The 23,473-nt window shown below is 46.2% G+C and overlaps 1 protein-coding gene across 1 annotated transcript in view; it reads right to left on the bottom strand.

The window, feature by feature from the left end:
• Positions 1 to 13,184: 13,184 nt before the first annotated feature.
• Positions 13,185 to 23,473, bottom strand: part of KIRREL2 (kirre like nephrin family adhesion molecule 2) — a 39,731-nt gene continuing 29,442 nt past the window's right edge. The window contains exons 9-15 of the mRNA XM_069201120.1: positions 23,225 to 23,351; positions 20,914 to 21,014; positions 20,021 to 20,219; positions 18,914 to 19,018; positions 17,515 to 17,624; positions 15,914 to 15,997; positions 13,185 to 14,416 (exon numbers count right to left, since the gene is read on the bottom strand). Coding sequence (XP_069057221.1) covers positions 13,964 to 14,416; positions 15,914 to 15,997; positions 17,515 to 17,624; positions 18,914 to 19,018; positions 20,021 to 20,219; positions 20,914 to 21,014; positions 23,225 to 23,351 — 1,179 coding nt within the window. The 3' untranslated portion in view covers positions 13,185 to 13,963. The remainder of the gene's footprint in view (positions 14,417 to 15,913; positions 15,998 to 17,514; positions 17,625 to 18,913; positions 19,019 to 20,020; positions 20,220 to 20,913; positions 21,015 to 23,224; positions 23,352 to 23,473) is intronic.

Raw genomic sequence — 23,473 nt, 5'->3', positions numbered from 1 at the left:
GGTATTTGCCAATATCCCTTCATCAGATCTAGCGTGGAGAGATATTGTGCCTGACATAATTGTTCAATTAGCTCCTCTACTCTGGATATTGGATATGTGTAAAATTTTGAAATGGCGTTGAGTTGTCTGAAGTCAATACAAAAATGGATAGTACCATTTGGTTTTGGTACTAAAACAACTGGAGAGCACCAGGGACTCGTGGATGGTTCAGTTATACCCAGACTTAACATATTTTGTACCTCTTGTTCAACTATCTGTCTATGGGCCTTGGGTACGCGATAAGGTTTTAACTGGATTAATTTCTCTCTCTCAGTAACAATATTATGCTGTATTAAGGGAGTCCTCCCAGGATTCGGTGAAAAGAGTTTTCTATGTTTGTTTAGTACCACCATTATCTGGGTTTTATTGTCATTGGGTAGATCGGGATTAATATGGAGTATGCTCTCTTGGGATTCATTTGGTTGGGGGGACACAGTAATCTTGAGAAGCTTTGTGTCATTGATGAAAAAAAACAGAGTCTCCAGTTGTGGTTTGTATGTCTTCTTCTTCCCATTTGGTTAGGAGATTAATATGATATACCTGGGTTTTCTTTGGCATTTGTGACGTTTCCAGACAATATGTGACTGGGGTTATTCTTTCGAGAACCTTATAGGGGCCTTGCCATTTTGCTAACAATTTGTTTTCGGTACTTGGTGAAAGAAGCAATACCTTATCTCCTATGGATAATTCTCTTACATTTTTTTCCAGTATTATAATATTGTTTTTGTTTCTCCTGGGCCCCCTCTAACTGGATCCTGACATCTTCCCATACTGAATGTACATTGTCTTTCAGTTGTTGGGTGTATTTAAGTACATTTTACATTCGTTTTCCTTCTCCTCACACTGCTCAGCTGCCATGTCCAGGAGAGTTCTAGGTTGTCTGCCAAATACTAATTCAAAATGGCTATATCCAGTTTAAGCCTGAATATGAGTGCGAACGGCATGCAGGACCAATGGCAATTTCTTATCCCAATCTCTACCTGAGTCCGATATCATTATTTTTAGGAGTGTTTTAATTGTTCTGTTATACCTCTCTACTAGTCCATCTGTCTGTGGATGATATACAGAGGTGCGAATATGTTTGACCCCAAGTAGTTGGCATATCTGTGACATAAAGTGGGACATAAAAGGTGTACCCTGGTCTGTCAGTAGTTCTTTTGGAAATCCTACTCTGGGAAAAAACCCGGTCATAGCATGTGTCACACTTTTAGTGGTCATGCTGGTAAGAGGAATGGCTTCAGGGTATCGAGTAGCGTAATTAACGAGGACTAGAATGAATAGATATCCACACGAGGACGGAGTTAATGGTCCGAATAGATCCATTCCTACTCTTGAAAAAAGGACGTCAATAATGGGTAAAGGGTAGAGGGGTGCCTTTGGGACCATCCCTGGGTTAAACAGTTGGCATTTGGGACATTGCACACAAAATTTGCGTATATAAGAGAATACCCCAGGCTAATAAAAATGCCGTAGAAGATATTCTTCGGTTTTCTCTCATCCATAATGTCCTCCCACAACCTTGCCGTGTGCTAGATGGAGTACCTGTATTCGATATAGAGTGGGCACCACTAATTGAATTTTTTTTAATGTTATTTTGGTGGATGACTCTATATAACAGTTTTGTACAAGAAAGTGAGGACCCACCTGACCCATTGATTCAGTAACAGCAGTAGCCCAGGCATGTTTCAACACTGGGTCTTCCCTTTGACATACTCTGAAGGGTGGTGGAATCAATAAGTCCTTTCTGAGGGGAACACAGGAAGAGGGTTGGTTGGGATATGGGTTTGGTGTTTTCTTTTTTTCTCTTTTCTATTTAATTTCGGTTTCACCTTACCCGCTTCGATGGACATATGGGAGAAAGGGACTTCCTGAAGCCACGGTTCTATTATGTCATCCTCTTTTACGCGTTCAAGTAATTTATGGAAGTCTTAATAGTCAGTTCCTATGATCAATTCCTCCACTAGATGAGGTACTATACCAACTCTCAAATTTTGCTCCCATCCTCTCCATTTTATTGTTTACTGTCTCCATGTATACAACATATGGTCACATTTCTCCTTGCCGCCATTGATCCTTAGGCAGTAAGTCAGCCTTGATCACCGATTGACTACATCCAGAATCAACTAATGCCCTAATGGGGATATTATTTATGGACATCCTTTTGATATACCGAGGTATCTTCCCTCCTGTACAGAAAACCCTACCTCTAGTCACTCCTATTTCCATAGGTTCGGGTTTGGGTAATTTATGGGGACAGTTGCGTGCAATGTGTCCCCAGTCCGCACAGTGATAACACTGTGGGGTTTGATTGGGTTCTTCTTCTGTAAAACTCAAACCTGGACCGCCTTCCGGGTTATGTGATAGACAAGATTTTGGTATGGGACTGAGGCTTTTGTTTGTTATATTCGGTCCTTTAAGTGGGGTCCCTCTAAAATCGGGAGCTGTATGATAAGCACATGCAAGCTCTATAGCAGAGGTTGCTGTGACGTTGGGGTGTGTTTAATCCAGTTCCGTGTTTGTGTTGGTAGTGCTTCTAGGAACTGTTCCAATAGTATAATTTGTATAATTTCTTCCTTTGAAGGATTCAACTATTTCAGTCCTAGATCTTGCACTCTATAGTAGAGGGCTCTAGGGTTTTCCATAGGAGTCCATTTGTTTTTTCCAAAAACGTATACAGTAATATTCAGTGTCAAACCCTACCCATTCCAGAATAGCCTTCTTAATGTCCCCATATGGAGTTGTCCCTCCTGGATTTACTGCCCGGTATGTGGCTTGTATCGTACCAGTTAATAGGGTGCCACATATTGTCCCCATCTGTCTTTTGGCCAGTTTGCTGATGTGGCAACCCGCTCGAAGTTAGTAAAGAAGGCATCTGGGTCTTCCCCTTCCTGGAACTTCTGAAAAACTGAACTAGGTACATTTAGGTGGACTCGTGTGGTAGCTATGGTATTGGTCAGTTTCTGTAATGCTGTCTCGTGGACCAATTGACTGATCATGTCCTCCAAGGTGGGTTTCTCCTCCATGGTCCCTAGTTGTATGTAAGGAAAAAAATCCCACTTCTGACACCAAAATGTTACAGGTTGTTCTAGGAAGGTATGTCACTAAGGAGGGTCCTGTCTTTCTTTAGATGTCACATGTGATGAATTAGAAAGACTCAAACAGGTTTGCTCTATACAACCAAAAATTGTTTATTTGTGTTTCTCCAGAATTCCTAATAATGTCTCTCTCTAACAGTCCGTTGTGTTCGTATTGCCCTTTCTTTTCCTGTTTCTTCTTTTTCCTTCTTTTTCCTCTTCTTCTTTATATGTTTTCCAATTAATCTCCCTTCTGTGTCTTACAGATGGTCCTTGCGTTAAGGAGCGTGAGGAAAGAGAACAGAAGATATTGTGGCGGAAGGTAAGTGGTTTGTTCTGATAATCTGTATATTTATTGCTATCTATAATGGGGTGGGTAGGACACCTGCAGAGTGTGCATCCATGAGCAGTGCTGTGTCAGTGCTGCAGGACACCTGTGGAGTGCGCATCTACAAGCACTGCTGTGTCAGTGCTATAGGACAACTATAGAGTGAGCATCCATGAGCAGTGCTGTGTCAGTGTTATAGGACACCTGCAGAGTGCGCATCTTTGAGCAGTCCTGTGTCAGTGCTGTAGGACACCGGCACTGTGCGCACCTATGAGCAGTGCTGTGACAGTGCTGCAGGACATCTGTAGAGTGTGCATCCTCCAAACAGTGTGTGTGAGTGTTATAGTACACACCCAGTGTGCACATCCTCCAAGCAGTGCAGTGTCCATGCTACAGGACACCTGCAGAGTGCGCATCTATGAGCAGTGCTGTGTCAGTACTGCTGGACACCTGTAGAGCGTGCATCTTCGAGCAATGCTGTGTCCTTACTGTAGGACACCTGCAGAGTGCGCATCCTCAAAGCAGTGCTGTGTCAGTACTGGAGGACACCTGCAGAGTGCGCATCCTCAAAGCAGTGCTGAGTCAGTTCTATAGGACACACCCAGTGTGCGCATCCTCTAAGCAGTGCTGTGTGAGGTCTATAGGATACCAGCACTATGCATGTCTTTTGAGCAGTGTTGTAATAATGCTAAAGGACACCCACAGTGTAAGTATCCTCCAAGCAGTGCTATGTGAGTGCTATAGGACACACCCAGTGTGCACATCCTTTGTGAGCGCTATAGGACACACCCAGGCCCATATTTATAGTTGTTGATGCAAAACTGCACAAACGCAGTTTTGCGTCAAAACGTATAGTGCTGGCTTGCGTCATTCTAGAGCACCAGCCAGGCACCAAATTTAAGGAATGGTGCAAGCCGTCGCAAAGGGGTGAGCTAGCGTAAAAAAATGACGTTAGCTGGGTGGTGGTGGCGGTATGGGAGAAGAGGGTTTTGCACCAACAAATAACATTAGGCTGCGCAACACAGAGCAGAAGTACGCTTCGCAGACTTAGGACTCATTGTAGCAAAGCGATTAGTGACCCGCAGATGGAAATCACCAGACCCGCCACCGACACAGGCCTGGAAGCGATCCCTCGAGGTGTGGGCAGGAGCTGAAGGCACGGCACTGGCACGGGAGGAGGTTTTGGGGTTGAGACAGTTTCCATTGTCTACTAGCTGGGAGGGAATGTTGCTGCGGCTGCGTGATGAGGAAGTGCGTCCATCAGAAGAGGGAGTGGAGTAGTGTGAGTGGACGCCCCCTGACAAGAAAACGCACTACACAGGGAAACTGAATATGAAAAGTTGACCAGATATACCCTGACACTGGAATTAAAAATGACAACACCTCCTTAACCTGATACCTGACCCAGCCCTCCTATTAATAAGCTGTTTTGCAACAATGTAACCCCACTCCGACAGGAAATAATCACATAAGTGTAATCTGCACAAGTATCCATTGCCGGCAATTGTTGAATGTTAATCTTTTTTCCCTTATTGTTCTTCCCCTTCCCCCTTACATTCAAAGTTAGCATATATACAAAACTCATGATCCTTCTTTTCTCTTCTTTTTACCTAATCAAACTGCTCCAATTGAACACACATACTAGAAATAACTTTAAACCAGCAAACACTATCGTACGAGCATGCTGATAAACATCAGAAACCTTATGGGGCTTTTACACCTGCAAATATATAAGGGGTTGACAATGATAAAACTCACCAATTAACAGGTACAGCATGGTAAGATAACTGTGGATGACATAGCAATGGAAATGTATAACTGAATAACTGCAAATGTATGCCAAGTGATATATTGCAGCAATGCATCTTATATACAATACCAGTTATGTAATGTTATAAGAATACATACCATATTGTATGAAATGAAAACAAATGTAGAAACATGAAGCAAAGTAAAGATGAAAATACCAATAAACAGATTTGTGGAAAAACAAATAACATTAGGCTGGTAAGAGGCAAAAAATGCCTCTAACCAGCCTAGTGTCATTTTCTGACGCAAAACCATCCATACCACATGACTCCTGTCTTAGAAATGGCAGGAGTCATGCCCACCACCCCAATGGCCAGCACAGGGGACCAGTGTTCCCTGGGCAGGGCCATTGCACCTGGTACCATGCAGGGGGCCCCATGTTGGGCCCACGATGGCACTTCAATTTAAAAATAAAGATACTTACCTATACTTACCCCACTTACCTGAGATGGGGTCCCCCATCCTCCAGTGTCCCTCTGGTGTGGGTGTTCCTGGGGCTTGGGGTGGGCACATGTGGGCCCTTCCATGGTGTTTCACCATGGAAATGGGTCCACAGGTCCCCTAACGCTTGGTCTGACCCAAACGTTAAATAATGGTGCAAAGCAAGCTTTGCACCATTATTTAGCCCCTTCTCCCACCCGTGCGTCATTTTAGTGCGGTGGATAAATATGGGGCTATGGGGTTTGCACCATTTTTTAGAAGGGAACACCCACCTTGCATCTCATTGACGCAAGGTAGGTTCATGCATCTGAAAAATGGTGCAACCTCCGATATTTTGACGTTAGATGGGTCTAACGGCCAAATATAAGTATGGAGTTAGTTTTGCACCAAATTTGGTAAAGAAATTATGCAAATTTGGTACAAATGGAGTAAAAATATGCTCCCCAGAGTGCATCCTCCAAGCAGTGCTATAGGACACCTGCAGAGTGCGCATCTAAGAGCAGTGCTGTATCAGCGCTGCAGGACATCTGTAGAATGTGCATCTACGAGCAGTGGTGTGTCAGCGTTGCAGGACACCTGCAGAGTGTGCATCTACGAGCAGTGCTGCGTCAGCGCTGCAGGACATCTGTAGAGTGTGCATCTACGAGCAGTGGTTTGTCAGTGCTGCAGGACACCTGCAGAGTGCGCATCTAAGAGCAGTGCTGTGTCAGCGCTGCAGGACATCTGTAGAGTGCATCTACGAGCAGTGGTTTGTCAGTGCTGCAGGAAACCTGTAGAGTGCGCATCTACGAGCAGTGCGTGTCACTGCTATAGGACACACCCAGTGTGCACATCCTCCAAGCAGTGCGTGTGAGTGCTATAGGACACACCCAGTGTGCACCTCCTCCAAGCAGTGGTGTGTCAGCGCTGCAGGACACCTGCAGAGTGTGCATCTACGAGCAGTGCTGTGTCAGTGCTGCAGGACACCTGTAGAGTGCGCATCTACAAGCAGTGCTGTGTCAGTGATTAAGGACACCTGTAAAGTGAACATGTACGAGCAGTTCTGTGTCAGTGTTATAGGACACCTGCAGAGTGCGCATCTTTGAGCAGTCCTGTGTCAGTGCTGTAGGACACCGGCACTGTGCGCACCTACGAGCAGTGCTGTGTCAGTGCTGCAGGACACCCGTAGAGTGTGCATTCTCCAAGCAGTGCGTGTGAGTGTTATAGGACACACCCAGTGTGCACATCCTCCAAGCAGTGCTGTGTCCATGCTATAGGACACCTGCAGAGTGCGCATCTATGAGCAGTGCTGTGTCAGTGCTGCAGGACACCTGTAGAGTGCGCATATACGAGCAGTGCTGTGTCAGTGCTGCAGGACACCCGTAGAGTGTGCTTCCTCCAAGCAGTGCGTGTGAGTGTTATAGGACACACCCAGTGTGCACATCCTCCAAGCAGTGTTGTGTCCATGCTATAGGACACCTGCAGAGTGCGCATCTATGAGCAGTGCTGTGTCAGTGCTGCAGGACACCTGTAGAGTGCGCATCTACGAGCAGTGCTGTGTCAGCGCTACAGGACACCTGTAGAGTGTGCTTCCTCCAAGCAGTGCGCATGAGTGCTATAGGACATCCCCAGTGTGACCATCCTCCAAGCAGTGCTGTGTCAGTGCTGCAGTACACCTGTCGAGTGCACATCTACGAGCAATGCGTGTGAGTGCTATAGGACACACCCAGTGTGCACGTCCTCCAAGCAGTGCTGTGTCCATTCTATAGGACACTTGTGGAGTGCGCATCCTCCGATCAGTGCTGTATCAGTACTGCAGGACACCTGTAGAGTGTGCATCCTCCAAGCAGTGCTGTGTCAGTGCTGCAGGATACCTGTAGAGTGCACATCTCCGAGCAGTGCATGTCAGTACTATAGGACACACCCAGTGTGCACATCCTCCAAGCAGTGCTGTGTCCATTCTATAGGACACTTGTGGAGTGCGCATCCTCCGATCAGTGCTGTATCAGTGCTATAGGACACCTGTAGAGTGTGCATCCTCCAAGCAGTGCGTGAGTGCTATAGGACACACCCAGTGTGAGCATCCTCCGAGCAGTGCGTGAGTGAAATAGGACACCCGGAGTGTGAGCATCTTCGAAGGAGTGCTCGAAGTGGGAAGGATCGGAGGGGCACAACGTGTCCTTACTTTTATGATTTATAAAACACTGTTCCTTTACTTTATGTCAAAAGACAACCACCCTGGGATGGTTAATTCTGATAGTTTAAATGCCTCCGCTGAAGATTCATTCAGTGAGTCACCTGTGCGGTGAAACCGAAGTTGGGCAGACAGCTAAACAATCCTGCCTGCCAGGTGCCTGCTCTCCTAAAAGCAATGCAAATGTGCCCTACGACTTAATCTGCAAATGTAAAGGATGCTTTGCAGCCTGTACTGGCTTGAATTGACCTAATCACTCCAAGCTTTGTGATGACAAAGATTTAGGCCCATATTTATACTTTTTGATGCAAAAGTGCATTTGCGCAGTTTTGCGTCAAAAAGTTTAGCACCTGTTTGCGCCATTCCAGGACGCCAGCCAGGCGCCAAATTAATGGAATGCCGCAATCAAGCGCAAAGGGGGGGATAGCATGAAAAAATGAAGATGGGAGAAGGTGGCTTTGCACTAAAAAATGGCCTATACCCAGCCTAGAGTCATTTTCTGGCACAAAACCATCCATACCACATGAGTCCTGTCTTAGAAAAGAAAAGACAGGAGTCATGCCCAACACCCCAATGGCTACCACAGGGGACCAGGGTACCCTGGGCATGGCCATTGCACCCTGTGCCATGCAGGGGACCCCAAGTTTGACCCTCAATGGCACTTCAAATTAAAAAAAAATATTTGCCTATACTTACTACTTATCTGGGATGGGGTTCCCCATCCTCCCGAGTCCCTCTGGTGTGGATGGGGGTGTCCCTCGGGCTTGAGGAGGGCACCTGTGGACCCATTCCATGGAGTTTAACCATGGAATGGGTCCACAGGTCCCCGACACCTGGTCTGACCCAGGCATTAAATAATGGTGCAAAGCAGGCTTTGCACCCTTATTTAGCCCCTCCTCCCACCCGTGCGTCATTTTAGCATGGGGGATAAATATGGGGCTCTGGGATTAGCACCATTTTTTAGATGGGAACGCCTATCTTGCATCTCATTGACGTAAGGTAGGTTCACGCATCTAAAAAAATAGTACAATGTCAAATATTTTGACGTTAGACGTGACTAGCGTCAAAATATAAATATGGAGTTAGTTTTGCGCCAAATTTGCATAAAAAAATGACGCAAATTTGGCACAAATGGAGTATAAGAATGCCCTCTATTCTTTTTGAAAAGTAGTGCAAAGAGTAAACGACTGGGCTGTGACGTTCATGCTATTAATTGTAATTGTATTTATAATCCTTACTACACCTGGAGGTGTTGAAGGGACAGTAATGTAAAAAAAATTGCATTACGCACTCTCTGGATATTACTGAAATCTATGGTTTAGAAGCACCATTTTAGCTTAAACATTTTGCAGCAGTCTGTCTTATGCTTGTGTAATGCACGTTTAAAATGGTGAATTTCATATTGATAGTGCTTTCTGTCACAGGCTGTGACCTCTTAGCACTATAAATACTGAAGTCACTTTTATCCACTGCACCAACTAAAACTTAATGCAGTGGCTCTCTGGTTCCAAACAGGCCTCTACAGTACATTTAACAGAGGTTTCATAATGTACATGTGGGCAGATTTACAAGAAAGTGGTGCATTGGTCCCAATGCGCCACTTTTCTTGCGTCCCCCTACCGCCACCTAACACCACCATGGGTGCATCGTATTTCTCATATGGCACACCATGACTGTCATTAGCACAATAGCATCAACATTTTTGGTGCTACTGTGGCACTTTGCTGCACTAGCGTCAAAAATGCTTGACGCTAGTGCAGCAAAGCACAGGGAGACCCATAGGTTACTATCTGTGCATCATTTTAAAGCCTGCTCTGAGCAGTCGTTAAAAATGACAAAAAAAAGGTGCAGTGAAATGTTGTCAATTTCACTGTGCCATTTTTTTGGGCCTCCCTGCGTCAGAACGGACATACATTATGCGTGACGCAGGCATAATGTGGCGTAAGAGTTTACAAAGTGGAGCAATGCAAGCATTGTGCCATTTTGTAAATCTGGCTCAGGAAAAAGGGCCACTTTAGCGAAAAAATAAAATTACACTAGGACGACGCAAGGGGCTTGCAAATATGCCCATAGTGCGTTTCCCAATGAGTAACAACTTTTGACATTTATTTTTTATTTAAACTGCATGTTATTTTATACGCAGCTACCCGACGGTGAAAAACCAAAAAAACTTACACAATATTTCATTTTTTAGCCACACCTTTGACCCCGCCGCCACACTCACTGGCCCTGCCCCCACTAAATGCAGCATCACAGTTCCCATACTTTTTGTAATGCACTTCGACCGCTGCCTCCAAGCAGTGCTGTGACAATTGTCTAGGACACCCGCAGTGTGTGCACCCTCCGTGCAGTTCTCTGGACATGGCACTGTGGAGTGTGAGATGCCCTAAAGTGCCTTGTCAGTGCTTTAGCGTCACATCTTCTCTGCCTGGCAGCTGTTTTCTATCTGCACAATAAAACAACTCAACCCTTCTTTAATATTTTTTATTAAATATAAATATTCGGACAATACATTTACAGCTTTATTTAAAAAAAATCTTCCCTTCGATATATAAAATACAACTTTACAGCCAGGAAAATAGTACAGAAGAGACACATAGTAATAGTTTATTCTCGAGCTCTTTGTTCCTTTACATGTGTGATGTGCAGTTTCTTGAGGTGAGGGATGCAGGGGACTGGTCAGGGTTGGTGGTTGGTAGAGAGATTTGATTCATCTAGTTAAGGCATGTGGGTGAGAGCCAACACACTAGGCTTTATAAAAACTCCCTTTTAGCCCCCTCGAGCCTCACTCACCACTGTTATCATATTAAATATTATTTGGAACGAGTCCCATTATTCATAAAGCACTGTTGTTTCAGGCTAGCCTCAGCAGTCCACGAATTAATTAAGTCGCATATTTGGGAAGCATCACTTTCTTGATAAAAATTTGACATTTTTGCCCCAATCACTCACTCTTCAGACCTGTGGTCTGTGACCTTGAAAGTGAAACAAAGAACTCCTCTGTTTCTACGCCCAGGTATCCCAAAAAACAAATTATATTAGTGTTATTACAAGCAAAAACTTGGAAGGTGGTTGGAAATTTAATAAAGTGCAATAGGGAAGAATATTGTCTGAGACCACCCGGCCGCCAGCCCCCAGGATCAAGGCACGAGCAGAGCCTGTCAATGTGAAAATTGCTGCCAAGTAACACCCACGTGTCATCTTTAGGCATTGCAATCAAATGCTCGAAATACAATTTAAAGAAGAATCCAACTTATACTGCCAAGATCAGCTATCGCTAGGGTCGATTTCCACTTATGAAAGATTGCAGGGATGGGCTCGCATTGCCTGGTTCCAACCCTAATCCCCCACCCTACAATCCCACACTGGTTTGCATCACAAATCTCGTTCAGGAATCCAAGGTGTGATTTTATTCTACCCCAGTGGTGGAGGTAAGAGTGGGGGACTTTCAGGGGCGCACGGTGCTGGCTTTGCCAGGGTTTTTGTATTCCTGCACAGGCAATCACATTGCATACAGCCTTGGGAAAGTGAAGTGATTGATCCTGCAAAACAAAAAACTCCCAGAATGTTTAGCCACCGTGCTGTTGACTACAATTTGGGACTGGCTGAAAGAGTTGCACATGACACTGGACTAGGTATTATGTGACAACACGTTAGGGTGACCAGACGTCCTGGATTTCCCCAGAGTCCTGGTTTTCATTGGACTGTCCCGGCGACCCGACACATTTTCTAATTGTAAATACGTTGTGTTTTTTTGGACAAATGTCAACTCCTATAACAAAGGGGAATTGAAAGGTATGCTTGACACTTCTAAAATCTATCTTTTTTGTTTCAGGCAGCGCAAGAGGAGGTCAGCTGCGCCCCCCCCCAGCAGAGGGAAGACAGAGTGGGAAGGAGGGCAGGTGAGCACAGGGTGAAGGTCCTGCCAGAGCTGATGTTATGTTAATGCAGCCTTGCAGGGGTGTGCATTTAAAAGACTATGTTTACACCTCACCTCCTCCTGTGTGTCTGAAAGAAAAAAGTGAATTCCAGAAGTTATTACAGAAACTTCTGCTTTGTAGCATGATGTATATATATATATATATATAAATATATATATATATATACACACACACAATACACTTTCAGGCTTAGACTGCCACATAAATTATGCAAAAAAGAAAACAAGAACTCTGGGTACTTCTCAAGTTTAGGTGGACAGCAGCTCCTGTATAGAGCACCCTACAACACTAGTGATAGTCTAAACCTGCTCACCTCAAATATCTGTTACGATTATATATAGATTTGTGTGTGTGTGCACGCGCACAAAAATGGCACAGGCCGGATATAAACCTAGATCAGTGTCAGCCTTTCCCGGTTTTTACTCCTCAAAATCTGGTCACCCTACAACACGTGCATATTCACAACGAAAACACAGCTGATGTTGCTGCACTGGGGATACCTCCACTCCACAGGAGCAGGCCCAGACATTGCAAACATTACCTGGTGCAGGCCCCTAGACTAGGAATCTGCAGGGATATTTACAGCCGAAACCTGTTGTGCTTTGAGGATAGAACTCCCTTACCTTCGGTCAATCCTTTGCACACCACAGAGCAGCCTGAGGCAGCCTGTTTATGGGAAACGTAGGCCAATGCTCCCCCATATAGCCCTCAACAAAGAGCAAAGCTTGTGAAGCTGTCAACCTCTAAACATAGGGAAAACATGTCTAATGGAGGAAAGAAACGGGAGAATACGAGCCGATGGGACAGGGTGGCTGGATATAGCTTCATCCCGAGAGAGAGAGAAATAAATATTATACATGCTGCAGTCAGAGACGCAATCAACCATTCTCTGCTTTTTAAGAAGCAACATTCCCTGGCAAAGCTCTTAACACAATGATTATTTGACAACCAAAGCTAGGCTCAAATATTGAACAGCATTGCCATCTAGCGGTCAAACAGGCTCATTGCAGGCAAAATGCAATACACAAATACACAATGTATTTACACGCCTATGCTTAGACAGACTTGTTCATCATATCTATGTAAAGACATAAAATAGAGTAGAAACGCATGCACCCGTAAGAAGTGTAATACCACACCTATTTTTAAAGACAAATGAGGGCAGGTGCTTTAAAGCACTGGAGATACATAAAGCTGAGTGTCTCGGCACTCTCTTGTAAGATATTACTATGGGTTCCCCAATTCCAAGAGAATTTTTGTTATAAAAATAGAGGGTTGGATAGTAGAAGGGACATCGCAGTGCTGGTCGAGAAAAACGCCCAATTCGACCAATTGGAGGTTTCGCTGTCTTTAGTTTTTTTTTTTTTTTTTTTGGTTTTCCCTGCAGGTGGGTGGAAGACACAACTTTGTTGGTGACACAGGATGAGCAGGGATAAGGTTAGGATACCGTTTCCAACATCAGATCCAGACACATCCACATCACCTGTAATGTTTCCAGTCCTTCCTGCCCAGATCTGTCTGCGGGAACCTTCCGTAGCCAGGAGTCTGGACCTCACACGTGCGAGTGTGGGGTGCACGGGCCCAGGGAAGAGTGTTGGAAGCACCGGGTAAGGCACGGGGAGAAAAAGTCAGGAGCTGGCTGCTAGATGAGGGCTGTGGCGGCTGCCAGTGAAAGGCGGAAGACGGCCCACCAAGCCTCTCATAGGGCCAGATGTAGCAATGAGTTTTTCCCATTCTGTGTCAATGGGAAAATGTGTTCGTACATATGGCCCATAGTCCCTTCTGTCTTCTGTGTGGGTACAATACTGACAGCCGGACTGAGCTCTGCCGTCTAGAGGCCTGCTGAGGGTACAACACACCCGTGTGCAATTACAGAGTCTTGGCAATGCCGAATTCAATGAACAATGAGGCCAATGACCGTGATTAAGACAGAGAACAACAGATACGTACTCAGTTACCAGCCTACAGCAGACACTCAACCCAGCCGCCAGCTTGAATGGCAGATCTAATTGGTCTGACCAGATGTCTTCTTGAATATTGCAGCCAATAGGAGGAAACCAGCTACAGCTACAGCAGGAAGTGATGTCACAAAGCAGAATCTGGCATTCAGTAAGGTCAATATGTTCATCATAGTCTGTGCACCATGGCCACTGTAGTCTCATACATGTGTTTGCATGCGCTGTTGGGCAGGGCGGCTGAAATCGCATTGCTGGGAGAGTGAGGTGTAGGAGAAGCGTGATGACATTGACGTCTTGCTAGGCTGTTCCACTTGCTCAAAGCTATCCGCCTTTTCATACGTGACAGGCTTGACGTAGCTGGAGAAGGCCCGGGTGTATGGGGCAGTGAGGTAGGAAGCTCCCCCATACACAGAATCCTGTGGGTAGAGGCGTTCGTGAGGGTCGTAATTTGCGCGAGTGGCCACTGTGCCAAGAGTGTAGTGGTGGCGGTACTCATACAGCTTGGGTTGGTTGTTAGGCGGTGGGTGCAAGGTGGTGTGATTGATGGGTGGGGGCCCAAACATGGGCCGCGGGGTGGCAGCATAGTCTGAGAAGCCGCTGGTGAGATGGGAATCTTCGTGTGCTCGGACTTTGTAGTATCCATTAGTGGGATCCTGGAAAGAGAGAAATGCAAGAGTTTTGGGTGAAAATGTGAACTTTGTTTTACTCAGGAGCTGACTGTGGTAGTTTGTTGTTTGACTCTACAATGGCAGCAAGGAGTCTGGCTCTACTACTGACCTGGGGTATCTATTTCAGGAATAACTTGAAAGAATGCATAAAAACACAAAAATACTTTACAGTAAAGTAATTTGAGTGCTACACTGTTACACTCTGTTTTAATCTGCTCGCTCACTCTCCCAATACACCCGCTCTGCTGCAACATTCTCTGTAAACCAGGTGGCTCAATGGAGTCTCCTAGAGTTAACTCCGGTGTTGAATTGAGTCCTCGGGAGGGATCTGCCATGTAGTGCCACTATAGGCCATATGAGGGCGCCAGACTGCAACAAAGGATTTGAGCTTCAAAATGGAAAATTGATTTCGGCTCAGGACTGCTAGAGCTACGTGCTCGCAGACGAGGAGGAGAGCAAAACTAGGGGATAAATAGCACAAATGTTGTCCAGGGTAAAACATTCTGGCCTAAATTTAAGATGGCCTAGCGACTCCTTGTGACACATTAGCATTATTTTTTATGACGCTAATGTGGCTCAACGAGGCCAGATTTACTGTGCCAGATTTACAAAATGGCTCAATGCATGCACTGGCCACTTTCTAACCCCTTGTGCCACATTATGCCTGCGCCAGGCATAATGGATGCAAGGGGGTGTCCCCCCATCACATGGACAGCAAAAAATGGCACAGTCGAATGTATGAGATCCCACTGTGCTATTTTTTGCAGCATTTTTTAATGCCTGCACAGAGCAGGCATTAAAAGGAGGCACACCATTATTTATAATGGGCCTCCATGTACTTTACAGAATTAGCACCAACATTTTTGGCGCTAATCCTGCAAAGTATAACAATAGCGTAAAATTTTTTAATGCTATTCTCCCTAACCTGTGCCATGGTGCACCATATGTTTAATACAGTGCACACATGGCGGCGTTAGGGGGCGCTATGGGGTGCGAGAAAAGTGGCGCTGCATATAATGCAGCGCCACTTTTCTTAAATTTGGACCTCTGTGTTTATTTTAAGAACTGTTACCACCGACTGTGAATTGGATCTATATCTATTAGCTAATGTTAGCTGATGAAATGACACTGGTGCAACAGTGCCTCCTAGTGGACAGTCTCAGGATGCTACTAGCTGAAGGCCATGGAGGCAGACTAACTTGTCCCCCTCTTGCACAGGAGTCAATGAAATATTTCTCTGTTCTGGGTAGGAAAAAGAGCAAGTCATAACTGAATAGAGAGAACATGAAAAGAATAGAGGAGAGGGATAATATGAGAGTGTGCTCACATGATGGAAGCACAGAATAAGAGGGGCATGATCTGATCTTGGATGCTCTAGGGTATTTGGGAACAGGACAGGAGACACTAGCTGCAACTTTTGTGATCTATGGTCTCAGAATTGAGGGTTCCGGTTTTGGGGTTCGCCAGCTCCCCGAGTCTCACCTTCAGGTCCTGACTGCCATCATCTTCCTCCAGGATCTCGCTGTGTTCAGTGCGTGACGTGGCTGGTGATTCACTGTCTGTGGCCTGCAGGACAGAGAACATGGTCAGATTCTATGAAGATATAGTCCAACCTCACACCCTGCCCACTCCTCAGTGCACCCCTATACCAAGAGCCCACCCCCTTGAGCATTCACTTCAGGCATAGAGCACCCAAAACAGAGTGTTGCCCTCACTTCCTGTCCTCCTCCTCTTCCTCAGAATATTTCTTTACCGAAGCATTTTTCTCATCCCTACCAGTAGTCTGAAACTTCACTCCCTTTTTAGGTCGAGCCCGCAAGCGCTCTGTCCCTGTTGTAATCTCTCTCTGTTTTTTTAACCATGCCTATCACTTTCGCTGGTTCCTGGGCTTGCCTTTTGAAATTTGCTTGATTTCATTAGTGAAAGGCTTGCATACGTCATGCTTTCCGTTGTTTAGCCCTCTTCGAGCACACCAGCCAACTACTGAAAACATACAAAGCTCCATGTTTTCCTTATGGTTTCTGGACTACTTTTTATTTTTATTTTGTAGGCAGCGTGATCTTGCAGGGCACTAATTGAGTGCTTTTCATGACTGCCAGTTTAATTCTGTTGTTTATCCATGCACTCCTTGCTGAATTCAAGGTTTTGCACAGCTCAATCGCACTCTTTTTTTTATTACTATGCAAAGGCAAAACCAGACCGGTTTTCTTGTTCTGATTAGTCACCTTCACGCACATGGCGTGGCGCTTTAAATTGGCTCCCTTATGTGTATTACTTTTCATTTTCAGTTTATGTGGCAAAAAAAGTCCGGTTAGGAGTTTACAATGCTAATAGCTCTAACTCGAGCAAAAGCGAGACCCACTGCAAGGCAAATGCTTGTTCATTTATTTGTATTACAACATGATTTCATGAGATATTGCTAGAGCTGTACTGGGATTGCAAAATTATCCCTAAGAAAAATGTTCAAACTACCCCACTCCTTTCCTCCTCTTTCTCTCTCTTTCTCCCTCTCTCTCTGTCTCACTCTCTATCTCTCTTTCTGCGATGTCTCTTCCCTCTGTCTCCATTAAAACCCCCGCTCTGCCAGCTGCAATTCACCTGGGAAAGATGGTGAATGTATCAGAGGTGCCAGCAGCAGCCCTCTGCCTTTTAAAATCTAAAGGCTCTAAAGGCTGCAGCCCACCGATGCAATAAATGGGTGGTCCAGCACTGGAGGGTCTGACCCAGTAGTGCATGCACCCCTCCACCACATACATTTTCCTTACTCATGCTGCCCTAGTAGGCTCAGGCGGAGAGCCTGCCTGTACCTGCATGCAACCACCTGCCCCCCTAGCTGCCTTTGCACAAACCACCCTTTGCAACTAGAGGTTTTAAGTCACAGTGCAGAGAGGCCAGGGCATTTAACAACAATTGCACAATCACGACATGAGAAACACTTTGCGCAAAGACTTTACTCGCTTTGTTGTGTGACAAACTGAAGTGTCACTAGCAGCTCTGGGGCACCAAAATAACTCCCTACAGGTGGCAGTTTTGTAGAATTCTGCTTGTTGCTGCTGACCCTCCCTGAAGCAGATCTCACGTACCATGGCATCCTTCATCTCGTCATCTGTTTCACTGGGTCTGCAAGGGCTCTCGTCACTCGTCGTGATCTGCACATGAATATCAGTCTTCGAGATCTTGGTCGCCCGATTTGCTGTGGACACAAAAGAGGGGATCAGTTACATCCCTGAGATTTCTATGCATCGCCTCGTAGGCCAGGTGGACAGGAGGTGAGGTGCATCCATGTGTGAATATGTGTTGTGTGTGGATATCCCAGAGAAGTTCACTAACCATCGAGTTTCACATGTGCTGGTAGAGGACAGCGGTGCACAGGGGTTGACTGTATGGGCAAGTATAGCCGGGTAAAGTGGCCATTTTTTTCAAAAGCCAAATGCGTGACATACTATCAACATGGAAGAAGGACTACAACATGGCAGCAACCCTGGGAAATGGCAGTACTAAACAACATAGAAAGGAGACTGTGACACTGAGGTCCCTTTTGACACACGAACACATCGGCTGTGTATCTTAAATTTCTTACTAACGGGTGCTGCTAACCAGCCCTGCATGAGAACTATGGGAGATAGATGCTTCAGGGCACCGGTCTACACCCAGACACCAGTGGGCCCCTGACTTCTTGTGTGCTACCTCTAGGCACATCCAGACGCCACAGAGTACCTGCCTGCTGTGTGCTGCAACAAGGCATACCCGAGTGACTGTGAGACACCACAGCTGTGCTCTTAAGGAATTCCAGCCTTCTCTGCCCATGCTGGATGGAAGACTAACCTTTTTATCTGTAGGGCACATGTTAACATGGGCCACTTTCAAAACTACAACATTATTTCACTTACAGAAATATGTCACGACATTAAGACAGATGTCCCAAAAGAGGGAGTGTCCCAGTTAAACATTAGCACATAAAGGGGGACTGTGCTGGCTAATGTGGGATTTCCATCACTCTTAGGCCCATATTTACACTTTTTTTGTGCTGCGTTTGCGTAATTTTTTTACGCAAAAGCGGCGCTAACTTACAAAATACAATTGTATTTTTTAAGTTTGCATCGCTTTCGCATCAAAAAGTGATGCAAATGCGGCGCAAAAAAAGTATAAATAGTCTGGGGTAGGAATGCCCAGTGTATGTCCCTGGCATGCATTCACCTAAGACCTGTGGGCGAACACCAGTGCATACAGATCATTTGAGCCCTGTGTGCTCTGGGGCTTGCAGAAAGGTTCTCTTGTGCTGGACATGCTTTGGGTGTGTTGTATAGAATGGGGTCAATGGACGGCCATGTTTTGACTGGTATGGGGGTGGTTATCAAGAACTAGTCTCTTCTAAGTGGTTGGCTGTTCAAAGCTCCAAGTCCTTGAAATGTGTTAGTGACCATCCCCGTGTCCTGTGCTCCCAAGAAGATATGGGTACCTTAGCAGCCTGTGACCTCCTACCTTTTTTGGGGCGACGGCAGCAAAACGAGATGATGATGATGAAGAAGAGGAGCATAGCGACACCGGAAGCGACTGACGCAGCGATGATCATCAGAGGAAGCGCAGCTGAGGAGAGAGCGACATGTTACTAGGGTCTACTAAGGAGCGGTGAGACATTGATAGAAGGTGACAAATACAGCCAACGAGGGGCGCAACACTGACACAAAATATGAGGTATGGAATAGACTGATGAGAGGTGAGACATTAATAGAGCCTGTGAAAAACCTGCTCAGGAGGGGTGAAACATTGATACAAACTGTGAGGTATGGAAGAGATTGAGAAATTGTGGGACATTGATAAAAGCTGCCAGGTACAGCCTAAGGAGGTGTGAAACATTAACACAAACTGTGAGATATGACAGAGACTGAGGAGTGGTGATTCATTAGTAGGAGCTGACAGGAACAACCCAAGGATGGGTGAAACACTAATACAAATTGTGAGGTATGGGACGGATTGGTGAGACATTAATGGAAGCGACCGTATACAGCTAAAAGAGGGGTGAAACATTAACATCAACTGTGAGGCATGGGAAAGACTGTGGAGTAGTGACCCATTGATAGGAGCTAACAGATGCAGTCAGAGGGGTGAAACAATCATACAAACTGTGAGGTGTTGCAGAGACTGAGAAGTGATGAAACATTAACAAAAGCTGACATACAGCCACAGAAGGGTGAAACATTCAAACAAACTGTGAGGTATGGGAGAGACTGAGGAGTGATGACCCATTGATAGAAGCTGATAGATACCACCTAAGGAGGGGTGAAACATTCATACAAACTGTGAAGTATGGGAGAGACTGAAGAGTTGTTAAACATAAATATGAAATGTGAAGCCTATGGAGCAAGTTAGGTTCTTATAGCATGAACAATAATTGAGAGATAATTAGAGAACTGGAAGAAGCAGGACGAAGATGCAGGAGACAAATAATTGAAGTGGGAGACACTACTGAGAAGAATGGAAATACATTAGAAAAGCGAATGGAGAATCTTAAGGAAAGAGGTAGATGACAGAGAGATGAGAACAGGGCATAACATGCATTTCACTGAGTGAACTTGAGCGAGCACTCACCTTGCTTCTTGAGTGTGACGATGGCCGAGTGGGACCCAAACTGGTTCCAGGCAGTGCAGTTGTAAGATATGTGGAAGTCTTCTTCGTGGGTCTCCTCTATCACCAAAGAGGAGCGGACACCTCCTTCGGACACCTCCCTGCTGACTGCAAAGCGATCCTGAGAGCCGCTATCCAGAGAGTTGTCACCCCATGCCCAGGCCTAGGAAAGAGAAAACACAAGTGAGGAGAAGGCGTCAGTGGAGGAGCAGTGTGAGTGAGACAGCATGATACGTGTGAGGAGAAAACACGAGAGAGGAGAAGGCATCAGTGGAGGAGCAGTGTGAGCGAGAGAAGATGAGCGTGTGTGAGCAGAACCCACAAGTGAGGAGAAGGCATCAGTGGAGGAGCAGTGAGAGCGAGACAAGATGAGCGCATGTGAGCAGAAAGCACAAGTGAGAGGAAAGCATCAGTGGAGGAGCAGTGTGAACAAGAGAGCATGAGCGCGTGTGAGAAGAAAATACGAGTGAGGAGAAACTATCAGTGGTGGAAAAGTGTGAGCGAGAGAGTATGAGGGAAAAGCATCAGTGGAGAAGCAGGAGTGTGGAGAAAACGAGTGAGGGTGAGCGAGGAAAGATTGTGATTGAGGAGAGCCTGATGGGGGAGAGAGTATAAGTGAGGAGAGAGCACAAGTGAGGAAGCAGCATGAGTAAGGAGAGATTTTGATTGAGGAAGAGCACGGAAGAAGAGTCGGAAGACGGAGAATGTGAGTGATAGGAGATAAGCTGTGAGGAGAGTCGAGGGATTCTGAGGGGATGAGTGTAAGTAAGGGGTAGGTGTAGCGCGGGTGAAGCACTAAAGAGGTAGGTAGAGGAGAGGTAGGTGTCCCTGAAGAGAAGAAGATGACTGTCACTTACAATTCGGTCGGGGGCTGGGGTGCTAGCCACAAGACACTCCATGCGCGCTCTGGATCCCACTGCAGCCTGGTGCACGGAGTCCGCACTGACGATAGGGGGACCTGTGGGAGAAGAGTGCAAGGTGAGCAAGAGACGTCAACCTGCATAGTACTCCTCACTGTCAGAGTCCCCAGACACACCTCCAGAACCGCCCAGCCTTAGAGGTAACATCTACACTTAGACAGGGATGGCATCCGCAGACTAGGACAAGGCGAATAACAAGTTGTAACCAAAACGAAAGCACAATAAAAGGGCACAAAAAGGCAAATGCCATTGTCACAAACCACAAGAAGACAACAGAAAGTAAAAACAAGCCATAACTACAACCACAGCAGGTTTCAGGTAAAAAGCCCACACACGCACTTACACGCACACACACACAAACACAGACACACGCTTGCTCCTGCCCTTTCCTCTAAGTCTTGAGTCTATCTTGCTTGCCACCTCCTTCTCAATCTTGTCTTCTGTTAGTGCCACCCTCTCTGTAATGCTCACTACCTTCCTCCTGCCCTGGCCAGATACCCAGAGCTTGCTACCTATAGTCCTCTTAATCCAGTGTTGTTACTGTAAAGGCCTTTTCCATAGCACCCAGTCTGTGATTAGTAAGGTATTGCAGCAACTTCCGGTGGTATGGGGGATGACTTTCCAAACATTTGCATCCCCCTTCAGTCACAGTAGTGCTCCCTCATGTTCCCCCTCTGTCAACTCCTACCATCTCTCCTCTTCCTTCCTTTCTGCCTCACCTCACACAGATCTTTAGAGCAGATTTAAGTCTGCCATATTGCAACACCCCATCATGTTCCATCTCATCCCATAAATGTACATAACATAACAATCAGCCGTAACAACAAGCCATCTCACATCAAGCCACAACAACAAATCATCAACGAGAAAATCCTTCACAGAGGGCGACCTACATGACATCGATGATAGCAAGATAAATTCTAAGCATCTTCCATGTGGAAACTCCTCCATAAAGCCACCCAGTTTAAAGTTGCATGTGTTAGTAAAATTGGGATCATGTGAGGTGTAGCCTATATCAAGATATATATAATATAAGGGATAAAGTACCCCCTGCTGTACATTATAAGGATATCGCAAGTCACAGAGGAGTTCCAGAACCATATAGAGGGATGAGGCAAAGGGTGAATTCCTTTTTAAAGGTAGGGAACTAAGAGGTGACTTGTAGTATCCTTATCATGTACACCAGTGGGTACTTTATCTCATATAGGGCCTAATTACAACCTCGGCGGTCTTTTGTAAAGACCGCCGAGGCTGCAGGCGGCAGTATACCGCTGACGGTATATCTGGCTCCCTATTTTGACTTTTCCGCTGGGCCAGCGGACGGTAACAGTGTTACCGTCCGCTGGCCCAGCGGAAAAGTCACATCAACATTGCAGCCGGCTCGTAATAGAGCTGGCGGCAATGCTGATGTGCAGCGGGTGCAGTAGCACCCGTCACGCATTTCACTGCCTGAAATTCGTGCAGTGAAATGCGCGATGGGGTATGCCTGGGGGCCCCTGCACTACCCATCCGAAGTGCATGGGCAGTGCAGGGGCCCCCAGGGGCACCCCGAGTCCCCTTACTGCCATCCTTCCCGTGGCGGTGTCTACCGCCATGGACAGGCTGGCGGTAAGGGGAGTCGAAATCCCCAGGGCAGCGCTGCCCTGGCGGATTACGACCGCCAGGACCGCCATGGTGGTATACCGCCGGTCCTGGCGGTATTACCGTGGCTGAAGTGCCACGATCGTGATAATGCTGGAAGTACCGCCAGTCTGTTGGCAGTACTACCACCACTATAGCCCTGGCGGTCACCGACCGCCAGGGTTATAATGAGGGCCATAATATGCAGAAAGATTCTAGCTATTCTCTATCTAAGGAGTGCAAAAAATGAACAAGTTCTCTCTGCTTGTCATTGTAAGCTAAAAAATAGAGCAGGAGAGAGAAAAGCAATATTCCATTTTCCTTGCTTTAAACAGCTGCTTCAAGTATGCTCCATGACCTGACCTGCCTTTCACCGCGACTGCTGGCTCTGGCAGAGGGCACTCTAATGTCAGAACTCCACTGAAATAATTACAATAGTCGAGTGCTGATGCCTTTTCTTTACAATCGGCAACTGAGTGCGTCACAAGTCGCAGATTCTAAAGAAATTAGAGACTGGTGATAATACAGGCATTACAGAATCCCATGTATCGTACAACACCTTCTGTTTCCAACCACTGTAAGTGTTACCCTAAGCCTGCAATAGCCTCAAACGAATAAGATGTCTCACCATTCACTACCAGTGGCACCTCCTTTTCTGCCACCCCGATCCGAGGCACAATGGCCTTGCAGACATAGGCTCCGGCATCCTCCTGCGTCACGCCTTTCAGCTGCAATGTGTTCCCATTGCTCAGGACCTGCAATGCAGAGGAGACAGATCTCATACAAGGGAACCCAACCAACATATGTGCAGCACATTAAAATGAGCGATCTCTTCGCCAGGAACGAGAAATTAATCACAGACCCTGCTCAATAGAGA

The sequence above is a fragment of the Pleurodeles waltl genome, chromosome 7, assembly GCF_031143425.1.
Source record: "Pleurodeles waltl isolate 20211129_DDA chromosome 7, aPleWal1.hap1.20221129, whole genome shotgun sequence".
NCBI lineage: Eukaryota > Metazoa > Chordata > Amphibia > Caudata > Salamandridae > Pleurodeles > Pleurodeles waltl.
The sequence above is the reverse complement of the archived record's forward strand: the minus strand, read 5'-3'. Positions and strand labels throughout refer to the sequence as shown.